We start from the raw sequence: 19,399 nt of genomic DNA, 5'->3' as shown, positions 1-19,399 counted from the left end.
GGCCTAGATTGTTCTAGAGGTTGAACGACCAAAGTCAGTAACAGGCCGCCACTGCATAAACAAAAGGGGCGGTATCTACTTGTGGCAGAAAAGAAAGGCCTAGATTGTTCTAGGGGTTAAGCGACTAAAGCCGGTAACAGGCCACCACTGTGTAGACAAAAGGGCCGGTTTTTACTTGAACTAGAAAGGAAAGGGCTAGATTGTTCAAGGAGTTAGTGACCTGTGTAAAAGCCAGCTAAGAGAAAGGCCTCAGTTGGGGTGGTGGCATATGTGTTTCCCAGCCAGTGATTGACAGGTGAGAGTGAGACAGACGGAGTTGGAGAGAGACAGAGAATGGGAGGAGGCGGCCCACAGCTGAGGTGGTTGCAGTATGTTTTCTCCAGCCAATGAACGTCAGGAGGGCGTGGAAACTTATGCTCAGAGAGTTGGAGGAGGGCAGTCCCAGTTGGAGGGAGGCACGCAGTTAAAAGGAGGCCGACACAGCTGGAGAAGGCAGTTTTTCTAATCAAGTGTTAATCGAGTTTCAAGCAAGTTTTAAGGAGTTATTAGAGTTTATAGTCAAGTTTATGAGTTAGTCTTGGAGAGTCAGTGTTGCGGAGTGCTTCAGTGGTAGCTAGTTGGGCAATTAGTCAGTTGATGAGTAGAGCTGTGTTAGTGTAGCTGAGACTAGTGCAATTCGGTGCAGTGCGGACCAGTGGTCAGTCGGGGAACAGTTTTGTGGCGTTACGAAGTGAGTAAGTAACAGTAAACTGTTGTGACTGTTGTAAATGGTGACTGTAATGAATAGCGTTAGTTGCTTGTAAATGTTAATGTGAGTAATGTTAACGTGTTAATAAATCAGGTTATTACTTACAACTTTAGCGAGTTTTATTATTTATCAAACCCACATATTATTAAAATAACTAGTGGCAGGCACTAGTTGTATAAGTGAAGTTTTCTTAGTAAAAGGACAAGAAAAACTTTACAATATGAACAAAATCTATCGAGTGGTTTACGAGATATTTGAAGTTAAATATTTCACTGGTTCCAACGAAGACAAAGTTTAACTGTAAATATCTCCATTACTAAACGATAGATTTTTACGACAATTTATACAATTATAGACAATAGATGTCTTCATATACGAATAAAATGTGAACGAAATCTATCGAGTAGTTTACGAGATATTTGAAGTTAAATATTTCACTTTGTTAAACGAAAGCAAAATTTAATTCTAAATATCTTGTATTCTACTCCACAGGTTTTTACGAAATTTTACACAATTAAAGACTATAGACGTCTCCATATACAGATAAAATATGAACAAAATCTATCGAGTGGTTTACGAGATATTTCAAGTGAAATATTTCACTGATTCCAACGAACACAATGTTTAAATCTAAATATCTCGTATTCTACTCCACAGATTTTTACTAAATTTTATACAATTAAAGACAATACATATAAAATATGAACAAAATCTATCGAGTGGTTTACGAGATATTTGAAGTTAAATATTTCACTGTTTCCAGGGAAGACAATGTTTAACTCTAAATATCTCCTTTACTAAACGATAGATTTTTACTAGATTTTATACAATTATAGACAATAGATGTCTCCAAATACTGATAAAATATGAATAAAATCTATCGAGTGGTTTACGAGATATTTGAAGTGAAATATTTCACTGATTCCAACGAAGACAAAGTTTAACTCAAAATATCTCGTATTCTACTTCACAGATTTTTACGAAATTTTATACAATTAAAGACAATAGATGTCTCCATATACAGATAAAATATGAACGAAATCATGAACAAAATCTATTGAGTAGTTTACAAGATATTTGAAGTTAAAGATTTCACTTTTTTAAACGAAACCAAAATTTAACTCTAAATATCTTGTATTCTACTCGACAGATTTTTACGAAATTTTACACAATTAAAGACAATAGATGTTTCCATATACAGATAAAATATGAACAAAATCTATCAAATAGTTTTGCAGATATTTGAAGTTAAATATTTCACTGATTCCAACGAAGACATAGTTTAACTCAAAACATCTCGTATTCTACTTCACAGATTTTTACGAAATTTTATACAATTAAAGACAATAGATGTCTTCATATACAGATAAAATATGAACGAAATCATGAACAAAATCTATCGAGTAGTTTACAAGATATTTGAAGTTAAAGATTTCAGTTTTTTAAACGAAACCAAAATTTAACTCTAAATATCTTGTATTCTACTTGACAGATTTTTACGAAATTTTACACAATTAAAGACAATAGATGTTTCCATATACAGATAAAATATGAACAAAATCTATCAAATAGTTTTGCAGATATTTGAAGTTAAATATTTCACTGTTTCCAACGAAGACAAAGTTTAACTCTAAATATCTCGTATTCTACTCCACAGATTTCTACTAAATTTTATAAAATTAAAGACAATAGACGTCTCCATATACAGATAATATGTGAACAAAATCTATCGAGTGGTTTACGAGATATTAAGAGTTAAATTTTGGTTTTGATGGTCTCATTAACTATTATCACTAGAACAAATCGATTTTTACCAGCTATAGAGCTATTTTTTCTGTATAATTCGGGAAAGGTTTCATTTATCCTGAACAATACGATACGAGTTTAAATGATTTGAATTTAGAAGCAATTGCAATACCACCAAAATTTAGTCTGCCATATATCATCAACTATTATCACTAGGACATTGCGTTTTGTGGCATTTATAGAGCTAAGTTTTCTCTATAATTCGGTAAAGATTTCATTGAAATCTGTTCAATAGGAAACGTGTTATTAAGTTCTGAAATTAGCAGGTACGTAAATCACGAAAATTAAATTTTCTATTTCCCACTACCTATTATTACCAGGACATTGCGATTTATGTCGGTTCTAGAGGTATGTTTTCTCTTCAAGTTGGTAAAGATATCCTTGAAATCTGAAACGATTTATATATCGCTGTTCTTGTGATAATAGTTAATGAGATTAAGAAGGTTAAATTTTGGTAGTGTTGGAATTCCTTCTAATTTCATACTTTCATAAATTAATTCCTACAAATCAGATTTCAATGAAATCTTTACCGAATTGTAGAGAAAACATAGCTCTATAGCTGGTATAAATCGTTATGTTCCAGTGATAATAGTTAACAAGATATAGAAGGTTAAATTTTGATGGTGTTGCTATACCTTAAAATTTCAAACTTTTCAAACTCATTGCATATTTTCAAATTGTATAGAAAACTTTGCTCTATAACTGATATAAATCGCAATGTTCTAGTGATAATTCATTCCAATAACCTTCCTTCCATCAACACTTGCTAATATTTACATCACCAATATTCATTAGTTTTACATATTATTCAACTATGGTGAATGTTCAAGATTGTCTTTATTGTTCCAAATCTATTGCGGATAACGAGAAATCAAGTGATAATGTTTATACTTGTGATGGGTGTAATGGTTTTGTTCATTCTTCATGTGCTGGGTTGTCTACTTCTGAAGCTAAGTGTATGGCTTTAAAGAGAAGAACACTAAAATTCCTTTGCAATGATTGCAATATAGGATTAAAAGATCTACCTTCTCTAAAAAATCTAATAATGGAGTTAAAAAGAGACATTGCAAATTTAAAACAACAAAGTAACACCTGTAACTGCCAGTATGCGAATGATATCTTTATGCAAGATAAACTTGTAAGAGAATTTGAGGACCGTGACGAAAGAAAAAGTAATCTAATTATTTTTAACCTGCCTGAGGAGGATAGAGAAGATAATGAGGAAAAGAAAAGCAACGACAAGAATCAAGTTGAAATGCTAGTTAGATCTGCTGGGGTAAGTGAGTCTACTGTGCTAACTACTTTTAGGCTAGGTAAACCATCTGAAAATAAAATTAGACCACTTAAAGTAATATTTGAAAATAAAACGGCAGCCTATAAAATATTCAGGCAAAGGCGGTTGGTTACTAATGTACCACAACTAAGTGACGTGCGTGTTAAAAAAGATTCAACGCCAATGGAAAGAGAGCTCTTGCGTCAATTACGGATCAAGTTGGAAGAAAGAATTACAGCAGGAGAAACTGACTTAACTATTAAATATGTTAGAGGGCATCCACAAATTGTAAGTAAAAAAAACTTTTAAATACCCAGTTACAAATCTACTACCAAAATGCAAATAGAATAAGAACGAAATTATGTAAACTAAAACAGTTTGCCAACTCCTGTATATACGATATAATTTTATTGACTGAAACTAACTTAAATACCGATATAAATACTTCTGAACTTGGATTGGATAGATATAACGTTTATAGGATGGACAGAACATGTGATACTAGCTGTAAAAAATCTGGTGGTGGTGTCTTAATTGCTGTTAGGAAGAACATACAATCGTTTGAGTTAAAGCTATGTTCGAACACTATAGAGCAAAAATTTGTATCACTTAAGTTTGAGTCAGAATGCATACTGATTGGTGTAGTCTACATTCCTCCTGCCTCACCTCTGCAAGATTATCAACAACATTGCATGACGATCGAACATATACTTCAGTCAACTAATTTCAACAAAGCGTTCATTGTAGGTGACTACAATATTCCTTCTGTTAATTGGTTAAATGTAACTGATAACACCTGTGAATCTCTGCCTCCAGCGGGACAACTTGTCGTGGATACTTATGTTTACGCTCAAATGCATCAAATAAATGGCATAACAAACTGTCTAGGTGAATTCCTTGATTTAGTGTTCTCTACTGATAAAAACATAGCAGTTAATTTGGCTCATGACAGCATCTTTAAAAAGGAAGGGTATCACCCGCCACTTCAGTTTAGCTTTAATCTAGGCTGTGAGAAAAATGTGTTTAAAGAACCTTATCTAGTCTTTGATTATAGAAATTGCGACTTCAAGACAATTTCGAGTTATCTAGTCAACTACGACTGGGATTACGTGCTAGGTACAGCTGATGTAAATACTGCCTTTGATTTGTTTGGACGAGTTGTGACGGAATTAATCTCTGAATTTACTCCGCGCAAGAAAATTTTCGAGTCAGACTACCCGAATTGGTTTTCAAAGGAGTTAATAACGTCAACTAAGAAAAAGAAAGCAGCACATCAACAATATAGAATCTCTCTACTTCGTAAGGACTATGAGCACTTCTCTAAGGTACGTGCGCAATGTAAAAAATTAACTAAACGGGATTATGCATTCTATATACATGATGTAGAATCAGCAATAAATGAAAGTTGTGATATAAAGGATTTCTGGAACTATATCAACAGGCAAAAAAACAATAATGCCATTCCAGATGCTGCCCACTTCAATAACACTTATTCTTCGAGTAACCAAGATACGGTAAACCTGTTTGCTGAGTATTTCTCAAGTGTATATAATAAGTCTGTTCTAGATACCGCAACCAATAAAGATGTGATATCTTTGAATTCAGTGAACATCTCAATGATAGAATTCAGCACCGAAGATGTACTAAGACAACTGTCTAATGTCAACATCAGGAAAGGTACAGGACCTGATGGAATACCATCTGCAGTATTAAAAAATTGTCAACTTGCTCTGGCTCCGATTCTGGCCTCATTATTTACCAAATCCGTAAAACATGGGATTTATCCGGACATGCTAAAAACAAGTTTTGTAGTTCCGATTTACAAATCTGGAGATAAGAGGGATGTTACAAATTATAGACCAATTTGCATTCAATCAGCAATTGCGAAAATATTTGAAAAGTCTGTAATTGACATTCTTCGACCTTTACTCGACAACCTCATCCTCAGTGAACAGCATGGCTTCCATTCTGGTAGATCGACGCTCACTAATTTGTTACTATTTGAGGACTATCTGCGGAGAGCCTTAGTTACTGCCAAGCAGGTCGATGCTGTATATCTCGATTTCGCCAAAGCTTTTGATCGTGTCAATCATTCCAAACTAATTCATAAACTATCCCATTGTGGAATTCATGGATCACTACTTGACTGGTTTTACTCCTACCTCACCGCAAGACATCAATCTGTTAAATACAAATCACTAATGTCAGAAGAATTTCTTGTATCATCTGGTGTACCTCAAGGTTCTATTCTTGGCCCTTTTTTATTCAAAATTTTTATCAATGATATATCTACATGTCTCAATTCAGTAAACTTTCTGCTTTTTGCTGACGATTTAAAGATTTATACTGCCATTAACTCTGCGGATGACTTTCTCCTCCTCCAAAACTCTCTTCATAGACTGAGTGTTTGGTGCGATGAAAATGATATGAGCCTAAACATCTCTAAATGTAAGGTAGTATCCTATCATCGTAGTCGGACGTGTACAAACTTCGATTATTCTCTTCATGCTGCAACTCTAAGTAGATCTAATGTAGTGAAGGACCTTGGTGTTACGTTCTGTGCTAACCTTTCATTCAACCTCCACATGAACTCCATAGTCACAAAGGCAAATAAAATGCTTGGCTTTATATCTAGATCTACTCGAAACTTTAAAGATGTCAGAACCATAATTATCCTTTACAAAGTAATGGTGCGACCTATTCTTGAGTACTGCTCTGCTTTATGGTCTCCTTATCAGAAAACTTACGTCAACAAACTTGAATCACTTCAAAGAAGATTCCTAAGATTGCTCTGGTATCGAGAGACAAAAGTCATGACGGAGGTACCGTACGATGACGTAATGGAATTTACTGGTTTGAGTACTTTACAGTTTCGTAGACAAGCCACAGACTTAAATTTTATTTTCAAAATTCTAAATAATAATATAAACTGCCCTGAACTTTTATCATTGTTAAATTTTCACGTGCCAACAAACGGTACTAGACAAAAACAAGTGTTTTCTAAAGTGTGCCATGGTACCAATTATCGTAAGTTCAGTTATTTTCCAAGAGTTGCGGATCAAGTTAATCATCTACCCGCTGATTTTGATATATTTAACACCAACATGATCGAGTTGAAACATTTGTTAAATGGCTGATTTTGCGGTGATTGGTACTAGGGAAAACTTACCGGTTATTTGTGATATAAAGATTTATTAATTGAGTAAAGTTTCTATTTTTAAAGTATATTTTATAGTACATATTTTGAAGTATTTTGTTTATCTATTAAGTAAATTATGTGTATATATTATTTCTATTTTATCTTTATTTCTATTCTACGATATATATATGTATAAATGTATGATGTATGTATATTCTATAATTATTACATATTGAGTTATTATTAAATGTTATTTTAAATTATATTTCTTTGTAACTGGGTGATTGCCCGTCTTGTAAATAAATAAATAAATAAATAAATAAATAATAGTTAATGAGATAGCAGGTTAAATTAAGGTGGTGTTGCAATTCCTTCTAATTTCAAACCTTAATAACTCGTTGCATATTGTTCAGATTTCAATGAAATCTTTACCGAATTGTAGAGAAAACATAGCTGTAAAAGGCCAGAAATCGTTATGTTCCAATGATAATATAATAGTTAATGAGTTATAGAAGGTTAAATTTTGGTGATTTTGCTATACCTTAAAATTTCAAACTTTTAGAACTTGTTGCATATTGATCAGATTTCAATGAAATTTTTACCGAATTGTAACAACTAGAACATTCCGTTTTATGGCAGTTATAGAGCTAAGTGTTCTCTACAATTCGGTAAGGATTTCATTGAAAGAAATCTGATGAATAGGAATCGAGTTATTAAGGTTTGAAACTTTAAGGAATTGGAACACCATCAAAATTTAACCTTTTATATCTCATTAACTATTATCACTAGAAGATTGCGATTTATATCAGTTATAGAGCTAAGTTTTCTCTATAATTCTGTAAAGATTTTATTGAAACCTGTTCAATAGTAAACGTGTTGTAAAGGTTTGAATTTTGATGGTGTTGCTAATCCTCAAAAAGTTTTTTCCAACGTTACGCTTTTTTGTACACTTTTTGGCGATTAACCCTTGTACAACTGCTTTACCAGACAGTTTTAATCTAAAACTAACCTTACCTCCCCGAAATTAGAATAAAATTGGTTTAAATGTGTGACGCCTAATTCATGGATCGGCTTGCCTGTTTTAAAGTCATAATAGGTAAAACTTTTTTTTATTTAACGCTCTCACCATTCTGACAACTGTTAATCGCCGTCACGCATTTATACTAACAAAAACCTTTGAGTATTTATCTATATAATTTTAGAAATGCAGCCTTTGTGTGCTAACCCAGATGTTTTTCATTTTAGAAATCGAAAGATAGTTAATTGCTTTACCTGCAGTCTCTCTCTTCTTACTTTTTGTTTAAGATCGGCAATTTGCAACATTAAGTTCTTGTGCAATTCCACATCCTGGATACGCTGTTGCAAAATGCCGTCCATCTCGTTCAGCAAGTCAAATGCTGCACAGAGAAAAAAGAAGCTACTTTTAAACAAGCCTTCTAGCTTGTCATATTCAGTGACCATATCTATCACTTACTATAATCTAAAAGGAAATTTTTTTTTCTTAATTGAGGATATACATTTTTTAATTTGCAATATCTAACCAACTCAATCAATAATAGAGCACAGAAATTCTATATTATAATATTAAGGCGGTACTAACTCAAGTTGTTTACAATTAAATCATACTTAATTTAAAAATGATATCATTAAAGGAGAATCACCTTGGAGAATGATTATTATTTAAAAGTTGTAAAAGAAATAAAATTATACAAGGAAGAAGAATAAAAAATAAAATTATATATGCAATTAATATTTAATTATTTATAATTATTAATATTTATAATTTGAAATTCATCATTAATAATTAAACTATGTTGATTGCAAAAGTAATGTCCAGAATTTCAAGGGAGTGTTTTTTATTAAACAAGATAAATGTGGAGACTATTACATTAAATTAGATACTTGGTTTGATGTTTACATTATATAAATTGATCTCGTATATAATTTTTATGGGAACTTCAACCCGATGTAATTTACAACGTAAAAATCTACCACCCACTTGATATTAAAGACGTTTAATTCATTTTCTCCTGGACTTGTCCGGTTTGTTATTTTGTTACTAAATTTGTGGCAGTCATTTTGGTCTCCCAACTTATAACCATAAGTTAAAATCTAAAACGAATATTTTACAATCCAACGCTGTCAAGTAGTTACTAGTAGCTGTGGACGTAGTGGATCCGTATATCATGCGATAGACCCTACCGGTGGTTCGTCCGCTACGCAAAGTGACCATACACTATTACATTTGCACAAGTGTCCAAAGTAAACGATGATATACTCTGTGGCTTTATCGATCTGGCTGATACACGCAAAGAAGAAAAATCGGGTTGTACCGCCCATCCAGATTTCTCGTAATGCAATGCTTGCCAAATTCTGGTGCGGTGCTTTCTAGCAATTATTGACCTTTACAGGGCTTAGCCCTGCGCTATGCAAAGCCCTTTTGGGGTTAAGTAACTACGCCAGACAAAAACAATTCCAGCAACGCAAGCTGGCTCTTGAAGAACGAGACCAGAACTTAATAAGAAACCAAAGTTTCACAGCTGTCCGAATAAATCGGACACACCAGAAAAGATGACAGACTAAACTCTTCCGCCAACAATCTGTTCCGACAGAACACCTTCAGCCTAATCTCTTCACAATAAAACACTCCGATTTTTTATCTTCTGTCACACAAACTGTATTAAAGGATTATAGCATTAGCCCTTTTGGTAGAGAGATGTCTTATGGACCAACCAATAGTCTGAGAGATAACCGTCACAGACACAGTCATCTTACTATTAGCCCTGGTGCACCCTCTATCAGCATTCTTAGTTTGTTGACAATAAACTATGAAGCGAATTAGTGCCATTCCTAGAAGCTAGATAGAAATTTCAAAGAAACTTGATCTCGAAATCAATTAAAGAAAGAGAGGCGCTAATTTGACCCAACTCTCTTCGTGAATATATTGGTCTTGATTTAATACATTATTTGTGTTTTTTTAATTTTAATTCAAAACGAAAATTTAATTGACATTTTAGTAGAGTATGCTTGTTACTTGACTTTTAAAGGTTGTTAGGGGGACAAATATTAAAGAAAATCTACAAAATTTCCACGGCATCCAAAACAGTTTGCCATGTATTTCAGTATTTTCAAGGAAAATAAAATATTTTACATTGAATTGTCTGAAGTGTCCCCTTAAAAGAAGTTTTCCAGTCTCAGACTCTTTGCTCATAACTCTTGGAGATTGCCACGGTTTAGGCTACCAAAACAAAATAACTACGCTATTGTGCATCGGACTGTGTGGGCCAGTAAATATGTGTAGTCAGCATAATTCAAAAACTAAAATTTAAAAGATAGTTCAAATTTTATACTTGATTTAAGGATCTCGATAGGGCCTGAAATAAGCTTTTAGATAAAAATCAACCAACCTAAAATGCAGTTCTATCGTAATGAACCTGAGAATATTGAAGTGTGAGAATACTTACTCGGTTGCTCGGTTGTTAGTTCCATTCGCTCGACTCTCAGAGTAACATGTAAAGTAAAAATGTTTAAATTACAACCACGAGGATTAAAAATTAATAAATCACTCACACAGTGACATGACTTAAGAAATATAAAGGTTTTCAAAGAACGGTCCTTAACACTATATTCATCTATCAATGAACTAACAGCTAGTTTTAAATCTAGCTGTTCTATTTTAAATTAAAAAAAAATGATTCAACATTCGATTTATCTACGCTCTATCGTGTTATTTTACATACACTTACATACAAATAAAGAAATACACCACACACCAGGATGTATAATTAAGTACCTATGAACTATGGGGGACTAAGTGAGGTAGCTGTCAGATTGTTACTGTAAAGCGATGCTTTCAACAATAAGCAGGACCGGGTTGCTTTGAATTCTTTACTAGACAATAGGCAAACTCCCGGCATGACAAGAGACTATTTGCCTCGTCAGGCGAACTGGGTAACATTGCCAGGCACTAGATCATCCCCACTACTCTCATTCTCTCTCTCTTTCTATATATATAAAATATATATATATTTCTTTTATATATATAAAAAAAAGAAAGCGAAATCAGTCAAAAACTGACCCGATTTCCTCCGACTGCAGTGCTACACAAATTACGAACACATGACAGTGTACTCAACCCATAATGATTGTGCAAATGAATCCTCACCCAGAATCTCTTCTAAATCAATAATCCTGGAAAAGAATCCGAAAATAAAAGTGATGGGCCTACCTGTTTGTAACATTAGAACTATCAACTATCAAGTGATTATTGCTAAACAACTGACCGAATATTAGCAATTGGATTTTTGTATTTACCAATATATTTCACATAATTTCTGAGAACTAGTAACAGAAACCTCAGATGTTGACGCGCCTCAATAAATACAACAGCTAGTAACAGAGTAAAATCGTTGCAAGTAATAAAGCGATTTTCTTATACCCATATGTATAATAACTACATTTGACTAATTTTAGATTAAAAACCAAAATTGATCTAAATCACTTCACTTCAGGTATTTGAATAAGTTTTCCGATAAGATTATTTTACAGAGTATTAAAGCAGAGATGGACAAAAATTTAACCAATTAAATTCCAATTGAAATAAAACAAAATTTAATTTGAATCGATGATTAAAATTAAAAAAATTAATCGGCCAGAATTAGATGATTGAATTAAATTCATTTATCATTTAATTGGAAATAAATCAATTCAAATTTTTAATCATAAAAAAATTAATATAAAATTAAATAATCAGGATTTTAATTGATTGAATTAAATTCCAAATTCAGTTTTAATCACTTTGGACGATTAAATTTCTTTAATTAATTTAATCAAAATTGAAGTGATAACATTTTTATAACCACAACTTTACCAATGATTGAACCAGGATCGGGCCATTGCACCTTCATTCTGTCTTGCTGGTGCCTCATCACCATCAATTTTATCACTGTTCTCAAACTCGACACCTTCACTCTACCAACCTGCTGCCTCATCTACATCAATAATATCACTTTTCTTAACCTCGGCACCTTCTTTCTACCAACACGAGTGCCATCAATTGCAGAAAGTACTTGGAGAATTAGGAAAAACTTTTCAAATTACTTCTCTCTAACTATTGTTCCCTTTCTATTCCCAAAGACCCTCTCCAAAATTTGTGAGGTTGACTCCCTTTTTCCAAAATCTCAATATATTGTTGAGAAGAGTGCTTGAGGATTATCGCAACCTGGTCTTTGGAATAAGTTCTCTATCGACTTATTGCTTGAGCAATAGTTTAGTGGGGGCGCCATGATCAATAGGATTTTTGTCATTTATATCTGTAAGACAAAAAGCCATAATAGATATTTACTGGAGGAGTAACAAGTAATACTTGAAAAGTGTTACCAGCTCACGGAAAACACCGATAAATGAGGAATAAAACACATCCTCTCTATCTGCATTGAGTATCCAAGGTGGTTCAAAAAGATGACAAAGAAGGTTACATTAAGTAATATTCGCCTACTTGGTAACTGGCAAATCAATCCAAGTTTGGTTCAGTGTAACATAAAGTGAGAATTACTGTAATGTATGCATAAGACTAAAACAATTACCTACAAATTAACTGAGTAAGCTGCTTTATGTGAGATCTTTCGAATCCAGGAACGTCCTAAAAAACGAGGTTCCATCAGAGTGGAATAGCAAAGGTGAAAAATAAATAGCTCAAACTACTTAGTTAACTTAGATAACATGGAGATGTGTAGTAAAGTGATTGTCAAAATAATTGACTAATACGTAAATAGGTTACATGTAATGAGGTAAAAAATAAGTTAAAGATGAGTTTAAGATGATGGTCCTTATATGTGAGTCGTCAACATGATTAAAGTGAAGTAGAAGCTGCATTTTTGTTTACAGAAATCGCCACTAGAGTTCTCCACCGGATGGAGTATAAAGTAAGCTTACAGCCTAAGTAATGGCGGCTAACAAGTCCATTTCTCTTTTATCTATTTCACAATTAAACAATACAAATTCTCAAATTTTTGGTTTCTGTCAACGATAATTATGTAAAACATGAAGTATTATTCCAAAAGAAATATTATTTATTCTATTTTTACAGAGACTTTTTTTTTTTTTGCTTAATTCGAAAGTTTATCAAATACCTAAAGAAGAAATGTTGAAAAAAAATTTGAATTTCTTATTTCATTGAAATTATTAGATTTTAAGTATTGGCCAATCACAATGTAGTATGGTTGCAGACGCTGGGCGGGTCATGCCCACCTCTAGGGTAATCACGCCCCGTCCAATGAAAACGATACATAGCTGGTCAAAGCGTATTAACAATGGTGGTTCAATACCTTTCATTGTTTTTCTGAATATTTTATTATTTTCTCATATTTTATTATCATTTTTTGTTATTTTAGAAATAATATTTTCTAATATAATTTACGAATATGTTTGAATTTTATTATAACTTAGAATTGCATAATAAAAAGAAAAATGAGACCAAAATAATAATAATGTTGATAGAATGCAACACATTTGTGTATTTGTACAACACAGAAAAAATTACAAGCTAAACAGACATTTAAGCTTAAGTACGCCATTAGATCAGCTTAAAATTAATCCGTTTGGCAAATTCATTGTAAATTACAGAAAAACCTTTCTTTAAAATTGCTCTTCCTTCTCCTTTTTTTTTTTTTTTTGATTGATTTTCTTTCCTCTTGGAAGTTTGGTTAGAAGTTTAATAATTAAATACTTAGAGGTAGTAAAACCTTAAAATAGCTTGTGTGCCATCTTTAGAACAGGGCTCAGGATGTTCCCCTAAGGCACCCAACGTCTATGAGAAAGGAAGATGAGTTACTAACTGAATGGGATTGAGCTTCCTTCGGAGCAAGCCTTGATGCCAAACCCATCAAAAGCTGGACTGACTCTAGAAAAATGGCGCGGCAGCATTTCTTTCGCTCAAGAATGGAAGGAAGCCGAATAATTAACATGGAATAATAAAAATAATGAAGGGAAACAAAATAAAAGTATCGTAAACTATAAGTAATATATTAAAAAACAAAAAAAAATTCAATAATAAAATTAGATTTTAAAAACATTTAAGAGAAACTTATTTTACATCAATAAATAAAGAAGTATTTCAGTTATTTACACCCACATTCTCCCAGAGGGGTGTAGGTATACCTCATAATAATTAAATACCAAAATTCAAAATACATACCTAATACAATTAATCTTTCATCAAAACTCTGAGCGAAATCGAGAGCAGAAAGAACAAATAAACAAATTCAATTTAATAATTTCTTTAATAGTAATTAAAATGCCCAAAGAGCAGTTTGCAATAGTTATGTACATTGAGTTGGATTAGGTGCAGAAAAGTGACACGGGTGTTCCACGGGTTCTGGTTCTTTTTTTACATAATAATCTAAATACTTACATCTGTTTCAAGTTTGTCAATTTCCTCCCTACTGATAATGTAAGGGAATCATAGTGGTACTAATTGTATTTTACATTATATTTGATATTAAGATAGATTACCTTTCAACGCCTAACGGTATGATTTTTTAACTTTGACGAACTTATGTTCTTCTAATATTTTGCTCTTTGCACTTAATAGGCTTTTACGGTAATAGAAACATAGGAACATGGAAGATGCTGGGGTTTATTGGGTTTCGAGAGATAGTGGAAAGATTCCATAAATGGGACAAGTCACTGGTTCTTTTCACCAAATAATAAAGATATAGGTAAGGTAGTAAGTAAGTAACCTATGATTTTTCGGATTATTAGTAAAAATCAAAATATAAACTTTTTGAGAATCAGAGGAGCCATGAACCGTCTTCATGCGTCAAAGGAGTTAGTACAGCTTTATAGGGCAGTATTCTATAATTTACAGCCTCTAATGCTTTGTTCTCAGTCAAAGCGGGTTATGTACATTCGAAAAACTATCCTTCTCTGTAGGTGACCAGTTCTGATCGAAGAATGTTATCAGAGGATTAAATAGCCAGTGCATTGCCACTTGGATCAATCACTTTAAGTGTTCTTACATAGAGGGGGTTCTGTTCTTGTTTTCGCTGTCTGTTCAGTGTACAGCTTACTGTATTGTGATCTGTTTAGATGAAGTAATGTTTCAAACAGCTTTGTTTATATTATCGTATGTTTGTGAAAGGAGAAGCTGAACAGTTGTCAGTCTATATTACCTTGAATTATAGACTGTTTTGGAGTAACAGATGGATAGGAGTCAAGGGTGAGAGATATAGGACTATGAACAGATCATGTTACATTATAACACAGATGTGCCATACGGAATGTTTTGAGAGGGACTTGGCCAATAAATTGGTTCATTAAAACCACAGTTTTGAGTGGATAATTAAAGGCATGATGTTCTTAAACTAACACAATAAAGCATCGCATAATAGACTCGTTCAAAATTTGATTTTATGAAAAATATTCAATATTTATAAAAATAGGAACATGAAAAAGTAAACATAAACATAAAAAGTAGTAATTAGAAACATAATTGAAACATAGTAGTCATTATTGTACCAAACTTATCTATGAAGAATAAATAAATGTATTACTGATCTGACTAGTATCTGTTAATCACTTAAGGAACGAAAATGTTATTAAAATAGAAGTTAAAAGTTATTATAAATTGTTGCTGAACCATGATATTGTTAAATAATTTCATTATCAGCTTTCATTCACGATGAGAAGTGGAATAAATCCGTTTAACATATTAAAACACTACCTACACAAACGCTGATTTTAATACTTAAATTGAAGGCAATGCAGTTATTACATTTTTAACTGTGACTCATTTCATTAGTAAAAAAAAAAGTAAGTTTTGATAACAAAATATTATCCAATATTTATCATTTCATCGAATATAAAAATAGAGATAAATGAAAATTATAAATGATAAAAAAAGTATTTTATTTGTTCAATCCTCAATATTCAGGAAAAAATACTTCTAAATTTTGTAAACATGAAAAAAAAAAAAATTGTAATTGGTAGTAAGCATAAGCGCAGAAGATGACCTGGTCTCAAGATCGAAACCTTAGCAAAAAATAAATTAAAAAATGATTGAAATTCGCATTATTCTTTCTTCTTCTATTTGACTTACTGGCCACTAGACAATCTCAGATTGTGAACAACCGATTTACTCGAAATAGTCCATGATTTTTGCTTTATTGAAAATATTGGTGGTGGCCGAGTAACCCACATGGGTTTCTATTTAAGAAAAATTTAAATTTATTCAGTTGCCTATCTTTCCTGTGAAGAAAAACTTGACCTACACTTTTGACCTACTCGCGGTGAATCCGACTTACCCATTTATTCACCGTTGTCTTAAGTATTATAAAATAACTCCAAATTCATGTAAAAATTTATAATAAAAGAAATTATTTTAAGGTAAATAAACAATGCCAACATAAATATACAGTGTGACTGCAAAGGGATTGTGCAGTGAGGGACAACGAGAGGCGGTTACTAGTTACTATCTTAAGAATTGAGAAAGACGTTCTGAGTTAACTTACAGTGTTTGGTTAATGTAAAATGTAAGTTACTTAATTATCTGTATTGTTGATCTATATTTTTGTTTATTTTTTGGCCTCGAAGGAGCGTAAAATAGTTTCTTTTTTAACATGCAATTTATTTTACTTTTATGGTTTTGTCTATTGTACATTAATACCCTCGATACATTCTCTGCAGTATCAGGAATTAATTTAATAGATTATTTATAAAGGGCACACTCTTCTTTTAATTAAGTAATCACCCAATTGCAGCCACTCTTGTCGTTAAAATTGAATTGAATTTCAAGATATACCATCGAAGTTACTGATGTATTGCTAAAATACAGTCATGGTTTTCTAAAAATGTTGTACACTTCAACCGACTGCTTGAATTGGGCATAATATTACTTGTCTGCATTTATAAAGTAGCTACGCTATTTTTTGGAAGGAGAACGATCTTGACAGCTGCGTTTCCTGTGGATGTCAGCAAGTTTAAGACCGCTGATTTCCGATCAGCAGAGTAAGACGTGGAATAAATTGGAGCGACAAACGGAGTTGCGATCGCGCCGACTGGCACAAACTCCTCTCTGCACCCTGCATCTACAAATATCTACAAACTATCACAGCTTTAACACAACAATATAAAAAAAGTAAGCAGAATACACGCTTTCCATGTGTAGCCTTACTTCTCAACTAAATGGGAAGTGGAGGACCAGAGCATATCGATTTCCTCTACCCACATCTATTAAAACTGGTCTAGGAATAGATGTTTTTTTAGTTACTACGTATATTTTCATATTTATATTAAGAGAACAATATGATTAATCTAAAGGTGCTGCTGTTTTACATACTGGTAAAATCAACTATTACTTTTTGTTTTTGTTGTTTTGGAACTTCATCTGTTGTTGGGCATAAATGTTAGTTTTTGTGATTCACTTCATTATACTTTTGTAATTGCTAGTAACTAGAAAAATTGTTCGCTGTGGTACTATTTGTCGTAAAAAGGTTTCTATTGTAAAAGACAAATTTTACTTAGACCTGACTTACAAACTTACTCTAGTGAAAACATATTCAGGTACAGCTTAGAACCTCACATAAGTATGCAGCAAACTATGAAGATATTTTACTGACTAACGGTCAGAGTTCCAGTGCTGAGAAGTCCTCACCAGTGGCGAGAAGGTCAGGGCACCCCTATAAACAGAAGGAGAAACCCTTGCTACTACCTGACAAATCGCGCCTCTTCTAAAAGGCAACACACTCAGGTTTGTGTCCAGAACATTCAGGTTAACTATTGGTATGGATAACATAGATATTATATTTGGGAATATAAAAGATTCAAGACTGGCAAGGAATCGGTCAAATAAAAACAACAACTCGTCTTTTTGCCAACGTTTCGACAAAAATATTGTCTTCTTCAGGGACTGGATATTACAAATATAAAAATACAAACAATCTAGAGAATCAGTAACATAGAAAAGCAGTAAAAAAATCAGCAATATAAAAATAAATAAAATAAAATACAATATTTTTTTTATAATTATGTATTGAAACTTACGTGGCTATGCGGGTTGGTTGAGTTACAAAAACTAAGAGCCAGAAGTGGAAAACAGGTATATAACATATATACAGATATAGCGGGACTTACACGGGAATTTTGGTAATGACAATGGGACAGATACAATAGACTAATTACAATGTTCAATTTTGACAAAAGAGTAAATAAAATAGATATTGGGAAATTTCTTTTAATACAAAAACAAACCGGAAAAACCAAAAACCCTTATAAACTAAATAACATAAGAACCAAATGATTAGAAGCAAATTTAAAAAACCCAGCAATAATTATGTACAAGAAGTTGGATATCTGTTTATTTTTTAATGATAAAATTGTAGCAGTTGGCTAAAGTTCGACGTGTCTGTCCTAAAGTTAATTGTGTTGTTTTATTTCACTATGTGGCTTATTTCTAGAAAATTTCGCCTTTACTGATTTTTTTCCCTATCCAGTACTGTCACATTCTGAAAGTCAAAATTGTGTTTGTTGTCAATGTGGTGTCTAAGTAGCGCGGTGGAATTGTCGTCTTTTTTTGTCTAACAATCATATTGACGCTGGTAATATCCAGGCCCTGAAGAAGACAATATATTTGTCGAAACGTTGGCAAAAAGAAGAGTTGTTGTTTTTATTTGACCGATTCTTCGCCAATCTTGAATCCTTAGATCAATAATTTACGGCCACGAAACTTAGATATTCATATTTGGGAATATAGGAGGATTATGCAGTAATAAATTATATTATTTGGACGCAGAAGATATTAATTTGCTTATATGCAATGAAATGAGCTTTTTAAATTTTTGTAGATCTAGATTCCATTACTAGGCCTAGTTGACTTTCTGAATACAGTTGGTCTATATTCAAAGCAAAAAAAAACTGTCTGGTGAAAAAATCTAGTGGAGGTTGGCTCAGTGTCGTTGAAGAAAATGATTCTCCTAATGTCTCCTAATATTTACATAAGTTGGTTTGGTAGCATTTGCAGCAATTTCAGTTCGTCGTAATTGAAAATATTTACTTAAAAGCAAATTCGATGACGGGTGTTTACTGTTTACAGAAAAAGTTAGTGTTAAGAGTGCCAAATATCAGTTGGTGGTTTGACGCGCCTTAGTTTAAAAACAATATAAATAACTTGCGCTACTCTTTTAATTATTTTTGTGGGCAGCTTTAATTATATAACATCGGAGATCAAATTTGGTACAATGCCGAATCCAGGGAGGCCAAATGTTAGGGTAAATTTTCTTATCGAGCATTAAAAAGAAATAATTATTCTCCAGATCAGTACAGGTAGTTCTCTCAGAGCAAAAAGGAATATAAAGTAAAAATTAAAGTAAAGTACTGCCTAATTTTTCTGGCGGGCTTTAGTCCAACTAACACGGATAGTGAACGGAGGCGAGTGACA

General features: G+C 32.6%; 2 protein-coding genes across 4 annotated transcripts in view; one reads left to right on the top strand and one right to left on the bottom strand.

Moving 5' to 3' along the window:
- Positions 1–11,665, bottom strand: part of LOC141459461 (uncharacterized) — a 30,321-nt gene extending 18,656 nt beyond the window's left edge. Inside the window, exons 1-3 of one of the 3 annotated variants that reach the window (XM_074138576.1) lie at positions 10,760–11,664; positions 10,431–10,463; positions 8,239–8,363 (exon numbers count right to left, since the gene is read on the bottom strand). In XM_074138576.1, coding sequence (XP_073994677.1) covers positions 8,239–8,363; positions 10,431–10,455 — 150 coding nt within the window. In that variant the 5' untranslated portion in view covers positions 10,456–10,463; positions 10,760–11,664. Of the gene's footprint in view, positions 1–8,238; positions 8,364–10,430 lie in introns of all 3 variants that reach the window. The other 2 variants (XM_074138578.1, XM_074138575.1) reach the window with 2 other exon arrangements.
- On the top strand, positions 3,324–7,276 carry LOC141459458 (uncharacterized). The gene is made up of 2 exons (XM_074138571.1): positions 3,324–3,830; positions 3,944–7,276. Exon 2 carries the CDS (start codon positions 4,310–4,312, stop codon positions 6,962–6,964), a length of 2,655 nt encoding a protein of 884 aa, XP_073994672.1. The 5' UTR covers positions 3,324–3,830; positions 3,944–4,309; the 3' UTR covers positions 6,965–7,276.
- Positions 11,666–19,399: the final 7,734 nt, after the last annotated feature.

This window comes from Rhodnius prolixus, unplaced genomic scaffold, assembly GCF_049639745.1.
Source record: "Rhodnius prolixus isolate KJV_2025 unplaced genomic scaffold, Rpr scaffold_11, whole genome shotgun sequence".
In the NCBI taxonomy this organism is placed as follows: domain Eukaryota; kingdom Metazoa; phylum Arthropoda; class Insecta; order Hemiptera; family Reduviidae; genus Rhodnius; species Rhodnius prolixus.
This window is presented reverse-complemented; position numbering and strand designations above follow the sequence as displayed.